At 50.1% G+C, this 20087-nt stretch overlaps 1 protein-coding gene across 1 annotated transcript in view; it reads left to right on the forward strand.

Annotated features, from left to right (window-relative positions):
* The first annotated feature begins 1171 nt into the window (after positions 1–1171).
* Positions 1172–20087, forward strand: part of NOL10 (nucleolar protein 10) — a 163150-nt gene continuing 144234 nt past the window's right edge. The window contains exon 1 of the mRNA XM_063915418.1: positions 1172–1397. Coding sequence (XP_063771488.1) covers positions 1332–1397 — 66 coding nt within the window. The 5' untranslated portion in view covers positions 1172–1331. The remainder of the gene's footprint in view (positions 1398–20087) is intronic.

The raw sequence follows: 20087 nt of genomic DNA on the forward strand, positions 1-20087 counted from the left end.
GTAATGGCGCGTTTTTCCTCAGCTTTAGAATAGATATTTATACTGGCGGGGATGTAGGATAGTGTAAATACAAAGTATGCTACCTTCTGCAAGTGAGAGAAGGTTTCATGCTGCCCAGGGCACCCCCCCCCCCCCCGCGCCCTGCCGTGCAGTGCATGTTCGCACAGCATTCCCGCTCGCTGCGCGGTACCTTGAGCCGTCACGATGACCGGAGATCCCTCTCTGCAGATCTCCGGTAATAATACTCACGCGTCTTCTGACTTCTGGCTGTTAGGGGGGTGACGGCGTGCTGTGGGAGTGATCGCGTAGCCGCAGCTAGTGTTCAGTTCCCTTCAGGAGCTAATGGTGTCCTCTCTGCAAGAAGAGAGCCATGAAACTCTTTAGGAAGTTGGTTCCTACTTCTTCCCCCTAAGTCCCACGAAGCAGGGAGACTGTTGGCAGCAGTTCTCCCTGAAAATACAAAACCTAACATAAAGTCTTTCAGTGAAACTCAGTAGAGCTCCACTGGAGTGCGACCAGTCTGCCTGGGCACATTTTCTAAACTGAGGTCTGGAGGAGGGGCATAGAGGGAGGAGCCAGTTCACACTCTGAAAAAGTCTTAAAGTACCCATGGCTCCTGCGGAACCGTCAATACCCCCATGGTACTGAAGTGGACCCCAGCATCCTCTAGAACGTATGAGAAAAATAAAAATACATTTAATAAAGAGTCGACCATATGTGTTTCGACCATTCCCATGCCGACCTTTTTAACTGTCTACCTTTTACATGACGATCTTTTGACCATGTTGATTTTTTGGCCCTGTTGACCTAATGCATGTTGACCATTAGTGGTTGACCTTTTTATAGACCGGATACCGTAGGGAAGCAAGCATAGATTATAATGCATCATACAAAATAAGCGGATTTATACTATTAGTAAATATTTAAAAACAGGACCATTTCAAGGGAAAATAATGCTCAGAAACACATCTTGAAATCTTGGGACTGTCTTCTGAAATCTGTATTAGCGATACATGAAAATGTCTTTCAGTGATTCCAACCACAACATGGCGCATGTGTCGAATTGAACTTCTTCCAGCCAAAACAAGGCGAATTCGTGACCACATTGATAGCGCAGCCAACCACAAGATGGCGCTGCCAGCCAACCACAAGATGGCGCTGCCAGCCAACCACAAGATGGCGCTGCCAGCCAAGCTGAACCTCCGTTTCCTGCTTTACATCCATGTGTGCGAACGTGTTAGGAGGAATATCCGGACAGGGCAGATAGTGATTCGTAACGTGCGTTCCTCCTCCGTCTAATGTTTGCCCGGTAGCTCCCGGTTCCCACAGTCATGCAGGTCTCTAACGTCAATGACGTGAGGATCTACGATCTGAGCTGCGGAAAATCCCTGCCCGAGGTAAGGGGCTGCCACACCATACTTACCTCACCACCACTATGCCATGGGTATAAGGGGCTGCTATCTACATTTACTCCACCATCATGCAAGGGAAGTAAGGGGCTGTCTCACCACAATTACCCCAACACTGCCATGTCGGGGTATAAATGAGCACCATTTCACACATACCCCACCACCATGCATGGATTAAGGGACTGCCTAACCACAGTTAGCCCAACACTGCCATGCCAAGAGTTTGCGATCTGCCACACCACACTTACCCAAACACCACCACCAAGCCAGGATTATAAGGGGCTGCCATATAACACATACCCCACCACCATGCCAGGGTTATAAGGGAAGCCATCCCATACATACTCCACCACACCTGACCATGGTATAAGGGGCTATAACCAACACAATTACCACATTACCCCCATGCCAAAGGTATAAGGGGACATCGCTAACATTCTACATTGACAGGGTGTAACCAAAACACTTACCCCACCACAATGACAGGGGTATAAGGGTCTGCCCCACCATTATTACCCAGCCACAACCATTCCAAGGGTATAAAGAGGCTGTAACGAACACACACCACCACCACCAGGCTAGTGTTGTAATAACCAACCCCCATGCCAAGGGTACAAGGATAAGGGGTTGTTAACAACAGCCCTACACTTGGCTCACCCCCCCCTCCCCTTATGGCAGAGTTATAATAGGTTGTACCAAAACGCTTACCCACCACTCATATACCAGGAGTTCAAGGGACTGTACCACCACATTTACCACATTACCCCAATGCCAGAGGTAGAAGTGACTTTACCACCGTGCTTACCTCATTACCCCAATGCCAGATGTAGCTATGACTGTACCACCATGCTTACCTCATTACCCTAGTGTCAGAGGTATAAGTGACTGTACAACCATGCTTACCTCATTACCCCAATGCCAGATGTAGATGTGACTGTACCACCATGCTTACCCCAATGCCAGATGTAGATGTGACTGTACCACCATGCTTACCCCAATGCCAGATGTAGATGTGATTGTACCACCATGCCTACCTCATTACCCCAATGCCAGAGATAGAAGTGACTGTACCACCATGTTTACCTCTTACCCCAATGCCAGAGGTAGAAGTGACTGTACCATCATGCTTACATCATCACCCCAATACCAGAGATAGAAGTGACTGTACTACCACACTTAACCCCATCTCTTTCATGATGGGTTTAAAGGGCAACCATTCTTACCTCATCTCTCTAATCCCAGGCATATGTGGCTGTATGTAAAGCTTAATTTGCAGTTTGAATTGGGCAGCGATCATGTGCCTGTATGTACCTAATAGGAAATGCGTTGTTGGGACCAATAATAGGATTTTAATTACCTACTGGTAAATCCTTTTCTCGTAGTCCATAAGGGATATTGGGGAGACTTAGTACGATGGGGTATAGACGGGGTCCAAAGGAGCCGGTGCACTTTAAATTTATTCACTTGGTGTGCTGGCGCCTTCCCTCTATGCCCCCTCCCACAGGCAGTTATAGGTAAAACAGTGCCCGCAGGAGAAAGGACATATATGAGAGAATGAACATAATAACAAAGAGTGGTGAGATTTATATACCAGCACACCACGAACATACAACAACCAGCAATGTCTGGTAACAATAACAGCAACAGCTGAACAGGTAACCATAGAAAAGAGAACCTGCAGAAAAGTCAACGCACCAAGGCGGGCGCCCAATATCCCTTATTGACTACGAGAAAAGGATTTACCGGTAGGTAATTAAAATCCTATTTTCTCTGACGTCCTAGTGGATGCTGGGACTCCGTCAGGACCATGGGGAACAGCGGCTCCGCAGGAGACGGGGCACAAAATTTAAAAGTTTGACCACTAGGTGGTGTGTACTGGCTCCTCCCCCTATGACCCTCCTCCAAGCCTCAGTTAGGTTTTTGTGCCCGTCCGAGCAGGGTGCAATCTAGGTGGCTCTCCTAAAGAGCTGCTTAGAAAAAGTTTGTTAGGTTTTTTATTTTCAGTGAGTCCTGCTGGCAACAGGCTCACTGCAACGAGGGACTTAGGGGAGAAGAAGTGAACTCACCTGCGTGCAGGATGGATTTGCTTCTTAGGCTACTGGACACTAGCTCCAGAGGGACGATCACAGGTACAGCCTGGATGGGTCACCGGAGCCGCGCCGCCGACCCCCTTGCAGATGCCGAATAGAGAAGAGGTCCAGAAACCGGCGGCAGAAGACGTCTCAGTCTTCATGAGGTAGCGCACAGCACTGCAGCTGTGCGCCATTGCTCTCCGCACACTTCACACCAGCGGTCACTGAGGGTGCAGGGCGCTGGGGGGGGCGCCCTGGGCAGCAATGTAATATACCTATTCTGGCTAAAATATATCACATATAGCCCCTGGGGCTATATGGATGTATTTAACCCCTGCCAGGTTCCAAAAAAACCGGGAGAAGAAGCCCGCCGAAAAGGGGGCGGGGCCTATTCTCCTCAGCACACAACGCCATTTTCCTGCCCAGCTCCGCTGCGAGGAAGGCTCCCAGGACTCTCCCCTGCACTGCACTACAGAAACAGGGTAAAAACAGAGAGGGGGGGCACTTATTGGCGATATTTATAATATTTGAGCTGCTATAAAGGGAACACACTTATTAAGGTTGTCCCTATATATATTTATAGCGCTTGGGTGTGTGCTGGCAAACTCTCCCTCTGTCTCCCCAAAGGGCTAGTGGGGTCCTGTCTTCTATCAGAGCATTCCCTGTGTGTCTGCTGTGTGTCGGTACGTGTGTGTCGACATGTATGAGGACGATGTTGGCGTGGAGGCGGAGCAATTGCCTGTAATGGTGATGTCACCCCCTAGGGAGTCGACACCAGAATGGATGGCTTTGTTTATGGAATTACGGGATAGTGTCAGCACGCTACAAAAGTCGGTTGACGACATGAGACAGCCGGCAAACCAGTTAGTACCTGTCCAGGCGTCTCAGACACCGTCAGGGGCTGTAAAACGCCCTTTACCTCAGTCGGTCGACACAGACCCAGACACTGACACTGAATCCAGTGTCGACGGTGAAGAAACAAACGTATTTTCCAGTAGGGCCACACGTTATATGATCACGGCAATGAAGGAGGCTTTGCATATCTCTGATACTGCAAGTACCACAAAAAGGGGTATTATGTGGGGTGTGAAAAAACTACCGATAGTTTTTCCTGAATCAGAGGAACTGAATGAAGTGTGTGATGAAGCGTGGGTTACCCCAGATAGAAAACTGCTAATTTCAAAGAAGTTATTGGCATTATACCCTTTCCCGCCAGAGGTTAGGGCGCGCTGGGAAACACCTCCTAGGGTGGATAAGGCGCTCACACGCTTATCAAAGCAAGTGGCGTTACCGTCTCCTGATACGGCCGCCCTCAAGGATCCAGCTGATAGGAGGCTGGAGAATACATTAAAAAGTATATACACACATACGGGTGTTATACTGAGACCAGCAATCGCCTCAGCCTGGATGTGCAGTGCTGGCGTGGCTTGGTCGGAGATGCACAGAGAGATATTTGCACTCTGGCATCAAGAGTAAGTGCGATGTCCATATCTGCCAGAAGAAGTTTATGGACGCGCCAGTGGTCAGGTGATGCGGATTCCAAACGACATATGGAAGTATTGCCGTATAAGGGGGAGGAATTATTTGGGGTCGGTCTATCGGATCTGGTGGCCACGGCAACGGCCGGAAAATCCACCTTTTTACCCCAGGTCACCTCCCAGCAGAAAAAGCCGCAGTCCTTTCGTTCCTATAAGAACAAACGAGCAAAAGGACATTCCTATTTGCCCCGAGGCAAAGGAAAGGGTAAGAGACTGCAACAAGCAGCTCCTTCCCAGGAGCAGAAGCCCTCCCCGGCTTCTATAAAGGCGTCAGCATGACGCTGGGACCTTACAAGCAGACTCAGGGGCGGTGGGGGGTCGCCTCAAACATTTCAGCGCACAGTGGGCTCACTCGCAGGTGGACCCCTGGATCCTGCAGGTAGTATCTCAGGGTTACAGGTTGGAATTCGAGAAGTCCCCTCCTCGCCGTTTCCTAAAGTCTGCTTTGCCAACGTCTCCCTCCGACAGGGCGACGGTATTGGAGGCCATTCACAAGCTGTATTCTCAGCAGGTGATAGTCAAGGTACCCCTCCTACAACAGGGACAGGGGTATTACTCCACGCTATTTGTGGTACCGAAGCCGGACGGCTCGGTAAGACCGATTCTAAATCTAAAATCTCTGAACCTGTACATACAAAAATTCAAGTTCAAGATGGAGTCACTCAGAGCAGTGATAGCGAATCTGGAAGAAGGGGATTTTATGGTGTCCTTGGACATCAAGGATGCTTACCTTCATGTTCCAATTTGTCCTTCACACCAAGGGTACCTCAGGTTCGTGGTCCAAAACTGTCATTATCAGTTTCAGACGCTGCCGTTTGGATTGTCCACGGCACCCCGGGTCTTTACCAAGGTAATGGCCGAAATGATGATCCTTCTTCGAAGAGAAGGCGTCTTAATTATCCCTTACTTGGACGATCTCCTGATAAGGGCAAGATCCGGAGAACAGCTGGAGGTCGGAGTAGCACTAACCCAAGTAGTGCTCCAACAACACGGGTGGATTCTGAATTTTCCAAAATCCCAACTGATCCCGACGACACGTCTGTTGTTCCTAGGGATGATTCTAGACACTGTTCAGAAAAAGGTATTTCTTCCGGAGGAGAAAGCCAGGGAGTTATCCGATCTAGTCAGGAACCTCCTAAAACCAGGAAAAGTATCTGTGCATCAATGCACAAGAGTCCTGGGAAAAATGGTAGCTTCTTACGAAGCGATTCCATTCGGCAGATTCCATGCACGAACTTTTCAGTGGGATCTGCTGGACAAATGGTCCGGATCGCATCTACAGATGCATCAGCGGATAAAATTGTCCACAAGGACAAGAGTGTCTCTGCTATGGTGGTTGCAGAGTGCTCATCTGTTAGAGGGCCGCAGATTCGGCATACAGAACTGGGTCCTAGTGACCACGGATGCCAGCCTGAGAGGCTGGGGAGCGGTCACACAGGGAAGAAACTTCCAGGGCGTGTGGTCAAGCCTGGAGACGTCTCTTCACATAAATATACTGGAGCTAAGAGCAATCTACAATGCTCTAAGCCTGGCAAAACCTCTGCTTCAGGGTCAGCCGGTGTTGATTCAGTCGGACAACATCACGGCAGTCGCCCACGTAAACAGACAGGGCGGCACGAGAAGCAGGAGGGCAATGGCAGAAGCTGCAAGGATTCTCCGCTGGGCGGAAAATCATGTGTTAGCACTGTCAGCTGTGTTCATCCCGGGAGTGGACAACTGGGAAGCAGACTTCCTCAGCAGACACGATCTGCACCCGGGAAAGTGGGGACTTCATCCAGAAGTCTTCCACATGATTGTGGTCCATTGGGAAAGACCAATGGTGGACATGATGGCGTCCCGCCTCAACAAAAAACTGGACAGGTATTGCGCCAGGTCAAGAGACCCTCAGGCAATAGCTGTAGACGCTCTGGTAACACCATGGGTGTACCAGTCAGTGTATGTGTTTCCTCCTCTGCCTCTCATACCAAAAGTACTGAGAATTATACGGCAAAGGGGAGTAAGAACGATACTCGTGGCTCCGGATTGGCCAAGAAGAACTTGGTACCCGGAACTTCAAGAGATGCTCACGGAAGATCCGTGGCCTCTACCTCTAAGACGGGACCTGCTTCAGGGACCGTGTCTATTCCAAGACTTACCGCGGCTGCGTTTGACGGCATGGCGGTTGAACGCCGAATCCTAAGGGAAAAAGGCATTCCGGAAGAGGTCATCCCTACCCTGGTAAAAGCCAGGAAGGAGGTGACTGCACAACATTATCACCGCATTTGGAGAAAATATGTTGCGTGGTGTGAGGCCAGGAAGGCCCCGACGGAGGAATTTCAACTGGGTCGATTCCTACATTTCCTGCAAACAGGATTGTCTATGGGCCTCAAATTAGGGTCCATTAAGGTTCAAATTTCGGCCCTGTCGATTTTCTTCCAGAAAGAATTGGCTTCAGTTCCTGAAGTCCAGACTTTTGTAAAAGGAGTACTACATATACAGCCCCCGGTTGTGCCCCCAGTGGCACCGTGGGATCTTAATGTAGTTTTGGATTTTCTCAAATCCCATTGGTTTGAGCCACTCAAATCGGTGGATTTGAAATATCTTACATGGAAAGTAACCATGCTACTGGCCCTGGCTTCAGCCAGGAGAGTGTCAGAATTGGCGGCTTTATCGTATAAAAGCCCATATCTGATTTTCCATTCGGACAGGGCAGAACTGCGGACGCGTCCTCACTTTCTGCCTAAGGTGGTTTCAGCGTTTCACCTGAACCAGCCTATTGTGGTGCCTGCGGCTACTAGCGATTTGGAGGATTCCAAGTTGCTGGACGTTGTCAGAGCATTGAAAATATATATTTCAAGGACGGCTGGAGTCAGAAAATCTGACTCGCTGTTTATACTGTATGCACCCAACAAGCTGGGTGCTCCTGCTTCTAAGCAGACGATTGCTCGTTGGATTTGTAGCACAATTCAACTTGCACATTCTGTGGCAGGCCTGCCACAGCCTAAATCTGTCAAGGCCCATTCCACAAGAAAGGTGGGCTCATCTTGGGCGGCTGCCCGAGGGGTCTCGGCATTACAACTCTGCCGAGCAGCTACGTGGTCAGGGGAGAACACGTTTGTAAAATTCTACAAATTTGATACCCTGGCTAAGGAGGACCTGGAGTTCTCTCATTCGGTGCTGCAGAGTCATCCGCACTCTCCCGCCCGTTTGGGAGCTTTGGTATAATCCCCATGGTCCTGACGGAGTCCCAGCATCCACTAGGACGTCAGAGAAAATAAGATTTTACTTACCGATAAATCTATTTCTCGTAGTCCGTAGTGGATGCTGGGCGCCCATCCCAAGTGCGGATTGTCTGCAATACTTGTACATAGTAATTGTTACAAAAAAATCGGGTTGTTATTGTTGTGAGCCGTCTGTTCAGAGGCTCCTACGTTTGTCATACTGTTAACTGGGTTCAGATCACAAGTTGTACGGTGTGATTGGTGTGGCTGGTATGAGTCTTACCCGGGATTCAAAATCCTTCCTTATTGTGTACGCTCGTCCGGGCACAGTATCCTAACTGAGGCTTGGAGGAGGGTCATAGGGGGAGGAGCCAGTACACACCACCTAGTGGTCAAACTTTTAAATTTTGTGCCCTGTCTCCTGCGGAGCCGCTGTTCCCCATGGTCCTGACGGAGTCCCAGCATCCACTACGGACTACGAGAAATAGATTTATCGGTAAGTAAAATCTTATTTTTTCTAGCATCCATAAGGGATATTGGGGAGACTTAGTACGATGGGGTATAGACGGGGTCCAAAGGAGCCGGTGCACTTTAAATTTCTTCACTTGGTGTGCTGGCGCCTTCCCTCTATGCCCACTCCCACAGGCCGTTATAGGTAAAACGGTGCCCGCAGGAGAAAGGACATATATGAGAGAATGAACATAATAACAAAGAGTGGTGAGATTTATATACCAGGCCAGCACACCACGAACATACAACAACCAGCAATGTCTGGTAACAATAACAGCAACAGCTGAACAGGTAACCATAGAAAAGAGAACCTGCAGAAAAGTCAACGCACCAAGGCGGGCGCCCAATATCCCTTATTGACTACGAGAAAAGGATTTACCGGTAGGTAATTAAAATCCTATTTTTTCTAGCATCCATAAGGGATATTGGGGAGACTTCGTACGATGGGGACGTCCCAAAGCTTCCAGAACGGGCGGGAATGTGCGGAGACTGCTGCAGCACCGCCTGCCCAAACTGGGTTTCCTCTTTGGCCAGGGTATCAAACTTGTAGAACTTAACAAAAGTGTTTGTCTTACGTCCTAGAGGATGCTGGGGAGTCCAAAAGGACCATGGGGTATAGACGGGATCCGCAGGAGATATGGGCACACTAAAAAGACTTTGACTGGGTGTGAACTGGCTCCTCCCTCTATGCCCCTCCCCCAGACCTCAGTTAGATACTGTGGCCAGGACTGACTGGACACACACTAGGGGAGCTCTCCTGAGTTTTTCTAGAAAATACTTTTATTAGGTTTTTTATTTTCAGGGAGACCTGCTGGCTACAGGCTCCCTGCATCGTGGGAGTGAGGGGAGAGAAGTCAGACCTACTTCTTCTTAGTTAAGGACTCTGCTTCTTAGGCTACTGGACACCATTAGCTCCAGAGGGTTCGATCACTTGGTGCGCCTAGCTGCTTGTTCCCGGAGCCGCGCCGTCACCCCCCTCACAGAAGCCAGAAGAAAGAAGCCGGGTGAGTATTAGAAGAACAGAAGACATCAGACGGCAGTAACGGTAAAGCGCAGCGGTAGCGCTGCGCTCCATGCTCTGACCACACTTCACCAACGGCACTTACAAGGTGCAGGGCGTTGATGGGGAGCGCCCTGGGCAGCAGTTACTGGGGTCAGATTGGACTGGCAGAAGGCATATTCAGTGCCCGGGCACCGTATACTATACCCCCGCCAGTATAAAAAATTAAAATGTTAGCGGGACTACAGTGCGCCGGGAAGGGGCGGGGCTTAGCCTCACAGCTCACCAGCGCCATTTTCTCTCTCTCCACAGCCGCTGCAGAGACGCTGGCCCGGACCTCCAAGCTCCTTCCAAGTAAAAGGGAGCAAAACGGTTGGGGGGGGGGGGGGGGGCGCCCAGGCAAGTTGGTGCTTTTTTATTATTATAGGTCAGCGCTAACAACATATATTATTGCTTGTAGTATATGGGCACTGGGGTGTGAGCTGGCATACTCCCTCTGTGTTTCTCTCTCCGGGCTTCCCTGTGGGTCTGTCCCCTTGATTTGGCCAGTTTGAGTGTAGGTGTGGTACTGCGTGTCGGCATGTCTGAGGCTGAGTATTCCTCCCCGGAGGAAGTTACTGGGGGCGCAGAAAAGGAGTTGGGAATGACTCTGTCGGCACAGCCGACTGCTGATTGGGTGACTATGTTGAGTACACTGAATGCAAATGTGGCTTTATTGCCTAAGAGGCTGGATAAATCTGATTCTCAGACACAAGCCTGGAGGAAATCCATGGAGGACGCTTTGGCTCAGGGTCACAAAAACGTTCATTTACCCAGATGGTAGATACAGATACCGACACGGACTCTGATTCCGATGTCGATTTCAATGAAGCTACTTTACACCCAAGGGTAGTTAAGAGTATTCAGTACATGATTGTGGCTATTAAAGATGTTTTACATATCTCTGACGAACCTGCTGTTCAGGACACAAGGGTTTGCTTATTTAAAGGGAAAAAGTCTGAGGTGAAGTTTCCCCCCTCTCATGAAATGAATGCTCTTTGTGAAAAGACTTGGGAGTCGCCGGACAAGAGGTGGCAGATTCCCAAGAGAATTTTTATGGCATATCCTTTCCTCTCTGATGACAGGGAGAAATGGTAGTCATCTCCCAATGTCGACAAGGCTCTACCCCGATTGTCCAAGAAAGTGGCGCTTCCGTCCCCTAACACAGCTGCTCTCAAGGATCCGGCGGATCGCAAGCTGGAGACGACATTGAAGGCCATTTTCGTTAATACTGGTGCATTGCTCAGACCTGCTGTGGCATTGGTATGGGTGAGTAGTGCTATTGCTAAGTGGGCTGATAATTCGGCTTCTGATATGGATACCCTTGATAAGGATAGCATTCTTTTGACTCTTGGTTATATCAAGGACGCTGCAGATTACCTAAAGGACGCGCGAGGGATGTTGGCCTCTTGGGATCAAGAGCCAATGCCATGGCGGTCTCGGCCAGGAGGGCGCTGTGGATTCATCAATGGAGTGCTGATGCCGACTCCAAGAAAAATATGGAAGCTCTCCCCTTTAAAGGTAGTGCCTTGTTTGGTGACGGCCTTGCTGACCTGGTGTCTACTGCGGGTAAGTCATCTTTTCGTCCTTATGTTCCCACACAACAGAAAAAGACGCCCCATCAGCAGATGCAGTCCTTTCAGCCTAATAAATACAAAAGAGGAAAGGGCTCGTCCTTCTTCGCTTCAAAGGGTAGAGGAAATGGAAAGAAGTCGACTGCAGTGTCAGGCACCCAGGACCAAAAGTCCTCCCCCGCCTCTACCAAGTCCACCGCATGGCGCTGGGGCTCCCCTGCGGGAGTCCGTGCCGGTGGGGGGCCGTCTCCGATTCTTCAGTCAGGTCTGGTTTCAATCGGCCCTGGATCCTTGGGTTTTAGACATAGTGTCCCAAGGGTACAAACTGGAGTTTCAGGAGATGCCCCCCGCCGCTTTTTCAAGTCGGCCCTTCCAGTTTCTCTTCCAGAAAGAGTAGTAGTAAATGCTGCGATACAAAAGCTCTGTCAACAGAGGGTCGTTGTGCCGGTTCCCCCGTCCCAGCGGGGGGAAGGGTTCTATTCGAGCCTCTTTGTGGTACCTAAGCCGGATGGCTCGGTCAGACCGATTCTGAACCTAAAATCCCTCAATCCATAATTGAAAACTTTCAAATTCAAGATGGAATCTCTTCGAGCAGTGATCTCCAGCCTAGAAGGGGGGGATTTTATGGTGTCAGTCGACATAAAGGATGCCTACTTACACATCTCGATATATCCTCCTCAGGCCTTCCTGAGATTTGCGGTTGCCGTTTGGGCTTTCCACGGTCCCGAGGGTTTTCACCAAGGTTATGGCGGAAATTATGGTACTCCTTCGCAAGCAAGGGGTCACAATTATCCCGTACTTGGACGATCTCCTGATAAAGGCGAGGTCAAAGGAACAATTGCTGAGGAATGTGGAACTTTCCCTGTCGGTTCTGCAACATCACGGTTGGATTCTGAATTTGCCAAAGTCTCAGTTGATTCCGATAACTCGGCTGCCCTTCCTGGGCATGATCCTAGACACGGAACTACAGAGAGTGTTTCTTCCGGAGGACAAAGCTCTGGAAATACAGACCATGGTCAAGGAGCTTCTGAGACCGACAAGAGTGTCGATTCATCAATGCACTCGAGTGCTAGGGAAGATGGTTGCGGCTTACGAAGCCATTCCGTTTGGCAGGTTTCATGCCCGGGTGTTTCAGTGGGATCTGCTGAACAAATGGTCTGGGTCTCACCTGCACATGCACCGGAAAATAAGCCTATCTTCCAGGGCCCGGATTTCTCTCCTGTGGTGGCTGCAAGGCTCTCCCCTTCTAGAGGGACGCCGATTCGGAATCCAGGACTGGGTCCTGCTGACCACAGATGCAAGTCTCTGAGGCTGGGGCGCAGTCACGCAGGAAAGAAGTTTCCAGGGAAAATGGTCAAGCCAGGAATCTTGTCTCCACATAAATGTTCTCGAGTTAAGAGCCATTTACAACGGCCTCCTGCAAGCGAAAAACCTTCTTCAGGGTCTCCCTGTTCTGATCCAGTCGGACAACATAACAACGGTGGCGTACGTAAACCGCCAAGGCGGAATAAGGAGCAGGGCGGCAATGGCGGAAGCCACAAGAATTCTCCGCTGGGCGGAACAGCATGTGAGCGCTCTGTCAGCAGTCTTCCTCCCGGGCGTGGACAACTGGGAAGCAGACTCAGCAGACACGACCTCCATCCAGGAGAATGGGCTCTTCATCAAGAGGTATTTGCAGAAGTGACAAGGCATTGGGGAATTCCTCTGATAGACATGATGGCGTCTCGCCTCAACAAGAAGCTTCCGAAGTATTGTTCAAGGGACCCCCAAGCCTGTGCGGTGGACGCCCTGGTAACTCCGTGGGTGTTTCAGTCGGTGTATGTGTTCCCTCCGCTTCCTCTCATTCCAAAGGTGTTGAGGATCATAAGACGAACAAGGGTTCAGGCTATACTCGTCGCTCCAGATTGGCCACGGAGGGCCTGGTATCCGGATCTTTGGGAATTACTAGTGGAAGATCCCTGGCCGCTTCCTCTAAGAGAGGACCTGTTACTGCAGGGGTCCTGCGTGTTTCTGGACTTACCGCGGCTGCGTTTGACGGCGTGGAAGTTGAACGCCAATCCTAGCTCGGAAGGGTATTCCCGGGGAGGTCATCCCCACTCTCCTTACGGCTAGGAAGGAGGTCACGGCGAAACATTATCACTGTATTTGGAGAAAGTATGTGTCGTGGTGTGAAACCAAAGCAGCTCCTCCAGGGGGGGTTTCACTTGGGTCGTTTCCTCCATTTTTTGCAGGCAGGCGTGGATGCAGGCCTGAAATTGGGTTCCATCAAAGTACAGATTTCGGCTTTATCTATTTTCTTTCAAAAGGAATTGGCCTCCTTCCTGAGGTTCAGACTTTCGTGAAGGGAGTGCTGCATATCCATCCTCCATTTGTGCCACCCGTGGCGCCGTGGGATCTTGAAGTGGTGTTGCAGTTTCTTATGTCTCACTGGTTTGAACCTTTGCGTAAGGTGGAGTTAAAGTTTCTCACTTGGAAAGTGGTCATGCTTTTGGCTTTGGCGTCTGCCAGACGAGTGTCAGAGTTGGCAGCTTTGTCTCACAAGAGCCCATATTTGATTTTTCATGTGGATAGAGCGGAATTGAGGACTCGTCAACAATTTCTGTCGAAGGTGGTTTCTTCGTTTCACATAAATCAACCTATTGTGGTACCTGTGGCAACGGAGGCTGTGGCAGTCCCAAAATCTCTTGATGTTGTAAGAGCTTTGAAAATTTATGTCGCCAGAACGGCTCTTATTAGGAAAACAGAGGCTCTGTTTGTCCTGTATGCTTCCAACAAGATTGGAAATCCTGCTTCTAAGCAGACTATTGCACGCTGGATTTGTAATACGATTCAGCACGCTCATTCTTCGGCTGGGCTACCGTTGCCGAAGTCAGTAAAGGCCCATTCTACCAGGAAGGTGGGCTCATCTTGGGCGGCTGCCCGAGGGGTCTTGGCACTTCAACTTTGCCAAGCAGCTACATGGTCGGGTTCAAACACTTTTGCTAAGTTCTACAAGTTTGATACCCTGGCTGATGAGGACCTCATGTTTGCTCAATCGGTGCTGCAGAGTCGTCCGCACTCTCCCGCCCGGTCTGGAGCTTTGGTATAGACCCCATGGTCCTTTTGGAGTCCCCAGCATCCTCTAGGACGTAAGAGAAAATAGGATTTTAATACCTACCGGTAAATCCTTTTCTCCTAGTCCGTAGAGGATGCTGGGCGCCCATCCCAGTGCGGACAGTTCCTTGCAGTTGTATTGTTACTGGTTATTTTCGGTTACACGAGGTTTGTGTATCTGTTATATTCAGCTTGTTGCTGTTGTTAGTTCATACTGTTATCTGGTTTCCTGCTGATCCAGTTGTTCGGTGTGTTTATGGTGTGGGATGGTATGTTTCTTGCCCTTAATTTAAAAAAAATCCTTTCCCCGAAATGTCCGTCTCTCCTGGGCACAGTTCCTATAACTGAGGTCTGGGGGAGGGGCATAGAGGGAGGAGCCAGTTCACACCCAGTCAAAGTCTTTTTAGTGTGCCCATGTCTCCTGCGGATCCCGTCTATACCCCATAGTCCTTTTGGAGTCCCCAGCATCCTCTACGGACTAGGATAAAAGGATTTACCGGTAGGTATTAAAATCCTATTTTTTTCCCCGACCAGGTAGCAGCTTGGCATAGTTGCAAGGCCGAGACTCCTCGGGCAGCCGCCCAGAAAGAGCCAACCAACCTTGTAGAATGGGCCTTCAGAGACTTAGGAACCGGTAAGGCTGCCGAGACATAGGCCTGTTGGGTAGTAAGCCTAAGCCAACGAGCATTGGACTGCTTTGAGGCAGGACAAACCTTTTTCTGTGCATCATAGAGCACGAACAAGGATTCCGTCTTTCTGATCCGAGTCGTTTTCTTGACATAGATCTCCAAGGCTCGCACAGCATCCAATGCCTCCGCAGGAGCAGAAGCGTCAGAACTTGACGGAACCACAATAGGTTGATTCAGGTGAAACGCAGAGACAACCTTCGGCAGGAACTGCTATTTTGTCCTGAACTCCGCTCTGTCCTCGTAAAAGACCAGATACGAACTTTTACATGATAAGGCCCCCAATTCTGAGACAGGTCTAGCAGAAGCCAGGCCAGTAACATCACCGTCTTCCACGTGAGGTACTTGTCTTCTACCGTCATCAGAGGTTCAAACCAGGATGATTGTAGAAATTCCAACACCACATTCAAATTCCAGGGTGCTGTAGGTAGCACAAAAGGAGGTACCCCTTGCAAGAAGGTCTGAACTTCTGGCAACAGTACTAATTTTTTCTGGGGAAAAATGGAGAGAGCTGAAATCTGGATCTTAACGGAACCCAGACGTAAGCCCTTATTAACACCAGCCTGCAGGAAACGTAAGAAACGTCCCAAGTGGAACTCTGCAGGTGGATATGTGCGTTCCTCGCACTAGGAGACATATCTTCTCCAGATATGATGATAGTGTTTTAACGTCACAGGTTTCCTGGCCTTAACCATGGTAGCAATAATTTTTTGGGAAAGGCACTTGTGAGCTAGGATGTTTCGCTCGACCTCCATGCCGTCAAACGTAGTCGCCATAAGTCCGGGTAGATGAACGGACCTTGTTGAAGAAGATCGCTTCTTAGTGGTAGAGGCAAAGGGTCTTCGACGGACATGTCCAGAAGATCCGTGTACCACGCCCTCCGAGGCCAATCTGGGGCAATCAGAATTGCCTGGATTCCTGATTCGCTTGAGCACCCTTGGGAGCAACAGAATCGGAGGAAACAGGTAGACCAGCCGGTAAGGCCAAGGCGACGTCAGTGCATCCACTGCCCTTGTCTGAGGGTCCCTGGTTCGTGAGCAATACCAGTGAAGCTTCTTGTTGAGACGAGAATACGTCATGTCTATTTGTGGGCAGCCCCATCGGTCGATGATCTGCTGAAACACCTGATGATTGCTGACATTGCGCTTGCATTTCTTTCCGCCCAGAGGAGTAGCTTTTAGGGAGGCTAATCCCGAGCCATTTTTTCAATCCCGGGTATCTGGATTGAAAATTGGTTAATCCCGGGATTCCTGGGATACCCAGGATTGGCTTTTATCTATGTGGCCTCGCCCTACACACACAACTCACCGTATACCACGGTGGGAAACTTCATATTCTCTCCCCTAGCGGTGGCTGACGGCACAGCGGGACCTCTCGCTGCACGTCACGCTTCGCTGGGGAGCCGGAAGGAGGAAGCTGGGTGCGTCTGAGTGTCCTGAGGACGCTCAACGCTGATCCCTCAATCCCGTGATTGATTCCCGTCCGTTTTTGACCCGGGATTCCGCCGAGCCCGGGATTGGCCTCCCTAGTATCTTTGACACCTCTCGCATGCAGGCTCTGCTTTTTGTCCCTCCTTGCCGATTGATGTACGCCACTGCTGTGGCGTTGTCCGACTGTACTTGGATCGCGTGATCCATGAGCAGAGGAGAGGCCTGAAGCAGAGCATTGTAGATCGACCAAAGTTCCAGAATGTTGGTAGAAAGGAGGGCTTCATGGGCTGACCACCTGCCCTGGAACTGCTCCTCTTGGGTGACAGCTCCCCACCCTCTCAGATTCGCATCAGTCGTGAGGAGGATCCAATCCTGAATCCCGAAACTCCGGCCTTCCAGGAGATTGGAGGACTGCAGCCACCATAGGAGGGAAATCCTAGCCTGAGGTGAGAGACGTATCATCCGGTGCATCTGTAGATGTGATCCGGATCACTTGCTCAGGAGTTCTAATTGAAATGTTCTGGCATAGAACCTCCCATATTGGATCGCCTCGTATGAGGCAACCATCTTTCCCAACAATCTTATGCAAAGATGGACGGACACTCGAGTAGGTCGGAGCACCATGCGGACCATCTCCTGAAGTGTTTTCGCCTTGTCCTCTGGTAGAAACACTTTCTGGGCCACAGTATCCTTTAACATCCCCAGGAACAGGTGCAGTTGAGTTGGCTCCAGGTGGGACTTCTGTAAATTTAGAGTCCACCCATGGTGTGACAGAAGTTGGATAGTGCGGTCGATATGGAGCAATAAAAGCTCCCTGGATCTTGCTTTTATCAGAAGATCATCCATGTAAAGGACAACATTGGCCCCCTGGACCTGGAGCTGGAGCATCATCTCCGCCTTCACCTTTGTGAATACCCTCGGAGCTGTGGACAGGCCGAAGGGCAGTGCCTGGAACTGGTAGTGGTCGTCCAGCAGGGCAAACCTCTGATGTGGTGGCGAAATAGGAATATGAAAGTAGGCGTCCTTGATATCCAAGGAAACCATGAATTCCTGTTCTTCCAGGCCCGCAATCACTGCTCTCAAGGATTCCATTTTGAACTTGAAAACCTTTAGGTAAGGGTTCGAGGACTTTAGATTCAAAATGGGCCTTACCGAACCGTCCGTCTTTGTGGTACCAAACAGGTTGGAGAAATGATCCCTGCCTCGTTGTGGTATCGGTACTGGAATAATGACGTGGGACTGGACCAACTTTTGGATGGACTGTTGCAACGTGACTTGCGTAACCTCCAAAGCTGGTAAGCTTGATTTGAAAAAGCGTTGGGGAGGATCACCGTCGAACTCCAGCTTGTGGCTCTGAGAAATGAGGTCCCTGACCCAGATATCCTGGCAGGAAACCTCCCAGACGCTGCAGAAGTGATGCAGTCGAGCTCCCACCTCGAGATCCCCGTCATGCTGAGGACTTAGTGGAAGCAGAACTGGTGCTCTGTTCCTGAGAACCGGTATTTGCAGGTCTTTTTGTCTTACCTCTGGTGCCTCTAGTCGCATTGGAGGCACCCCTGGCCCTAGATCGAGATCTGTTAGACCGAAAGGACTGAACAGATGGCCGGTAGGAACATCTAACCGGCGGGGCCCCAGAGAGGAGAAACGTAGGTTTCCTGCAGTGACTTTGGAAATCCACGTATCCAACTCAACCCCAAAGAGCCAATCCTCAGAAAAGGGGAGAGATTCCACACTGCGCTTGGATTCTGTGTCTGCTATCCACTGACGCAACCACAAGGCCCTGCGCGCCAACACTGCCATGGCAGACGTCAGAGCATTAATATTGCCCATTTCCTTGAGCAAGTCACGCAGGACGCGTGCAGTGTCCTGAATGTGCTTCAGGAGAATCACTGTAGTGACCAGAGGCATATCCCCGGAGATGCTCTCTTGAATCTGAGTAGACCACGTATGAATGGCATGGGTCATCCAGCAACCCGCTATGACCGGCCTTTGCGATACACCTGCTGCTGTGTAGATAGACTTTAGTGTAGTCTCTATCTTTCTGTCTCCAGGGTGCTTTATGGTAAAGGAGCCCGGGGCAGGCAGCACCACCTTTTTTGACAGTTGAGAGACTGAGACGTCAACTCCCGAGGGCTCTTCCCAGAATTTCTTACCTTCAGGAGCAAATGGGAAAGTGTGCAAAAATCTTTTTGACACTTGGTATTTTTTGTCTGGATTTTTCCAGGCTAACTTAAACAGGTCATCTAACTGTGCAGAATTAGGGAAAGTGACATTAGGCTTGTTTTGTGTAAAGAAAAACTACTGCTGTGAGGCAGAGTCCTTTAACATGTCACTTATAGCCAGAGTGAGGGGTTCAGTACCCTGAGCGGAAGCGGAATCCCCACTAACGGGATCCAAGTCATCCCCATCCTCCTGTATTTCCTCATCTGAATCAGAGAGTAGAGCAGGTAAACCACGCTTTTGTGGTCCTGAGTAAGAGAGGGGGGGCTGTGTAACATCTGTGGTAGCAGCTAAGTCTGCAACAGCCTGTTATAGCAGCTGAGTTTTCTGAACATTAGCAGTGAGTTGTGATGACATATCAGACATCATAGTCTTAAGAGTCCCTAACCAAGATGGCTCTGGTCCCTCTCCTCCAGCCCTTCACTGAGCTGTGAAGATTGGCTGCATTGTTCACATGAAACAGAATCAGATAAGGGAGAGAATCTGGTGTGGCATACACTGCATAGTTTCTGTTTACCCATGTTTACAGTAGTCACAATGACCTACACACAGACAGTAATACTTAGCAAGCCTGCCCTTACTGTATGTGAGAGGAGACACAGAGAGAGAGAGAGAAGGCCAGCACACCCCAGCTATACAGCCCCAGTGAGGCTGTCAGCTTACTATATCACAGTGAAAGACTTATGATTTCTGTCCTGTAGAGGACACAGATTGGGTACAATAGCGGATCTCCCCCTTTGCTACACCCTGTACCAGTTTTCCAGCGTGTCTTGTGAGTCAAGAGGAGCTGTGTGAGCCTGCTGCTGCTGCATTATGCAGAGGAAGATGCCAAAATGCCGCTGGTCCTGCTCTGAGGTAGCTCCGCCCCCCCCAATGGCGCCAGAGCTATAGAGATTTTATTATTGGCAATGTCTCCTAGTTTGCTTAAAAACATTACACAAGTGCTAGTTTAAGCCACTGCTAGCCAGTTTACAAGGGGGGCTCTAGCGGGTCCCCCACAGAAGGGTCCCGTATGCCGAGCCCACGTTTAGCCGCACTATGAACCGGGGGACCCCCCTAGCGGGGCCTCTTGGCTTGTACTCACCACAGTCGTCACCTTCAGGCATTTGTTAGGGGTGTGTGGCGTGCTGCGATTGCGACAGCTAAGGCGCAGTGCCCTGCTGCACAAACAACCTCTTAGGACGGTGTTCCTGCAGCGGGGAAGCGGCTCTGACACCTCGCAAGGCCGGTGACCGTACCCCCTAACTTCCACGGTGCAGGTATGCTGTTGCCCAAACAGCATAGCGAAAATAACAAAAGTTTAAAAGAAATTGAAG

The sequence above is a fragment of the Pseudophryne corroboree genome, chromosome 4 (genome assembly GCF_028390025.1).
Source record: "Pseudophryne corroboree isolate aPseCor3 chromosome 4, aPseCor3.hap2, whole genome shotgun sequence".
Lineage (NCBI taxonomy): Eukaryota > Metazoa > Chordata > Amphibia > Anura > Myobatrachidae > Pseudophryne > Pseudophryne corroboree.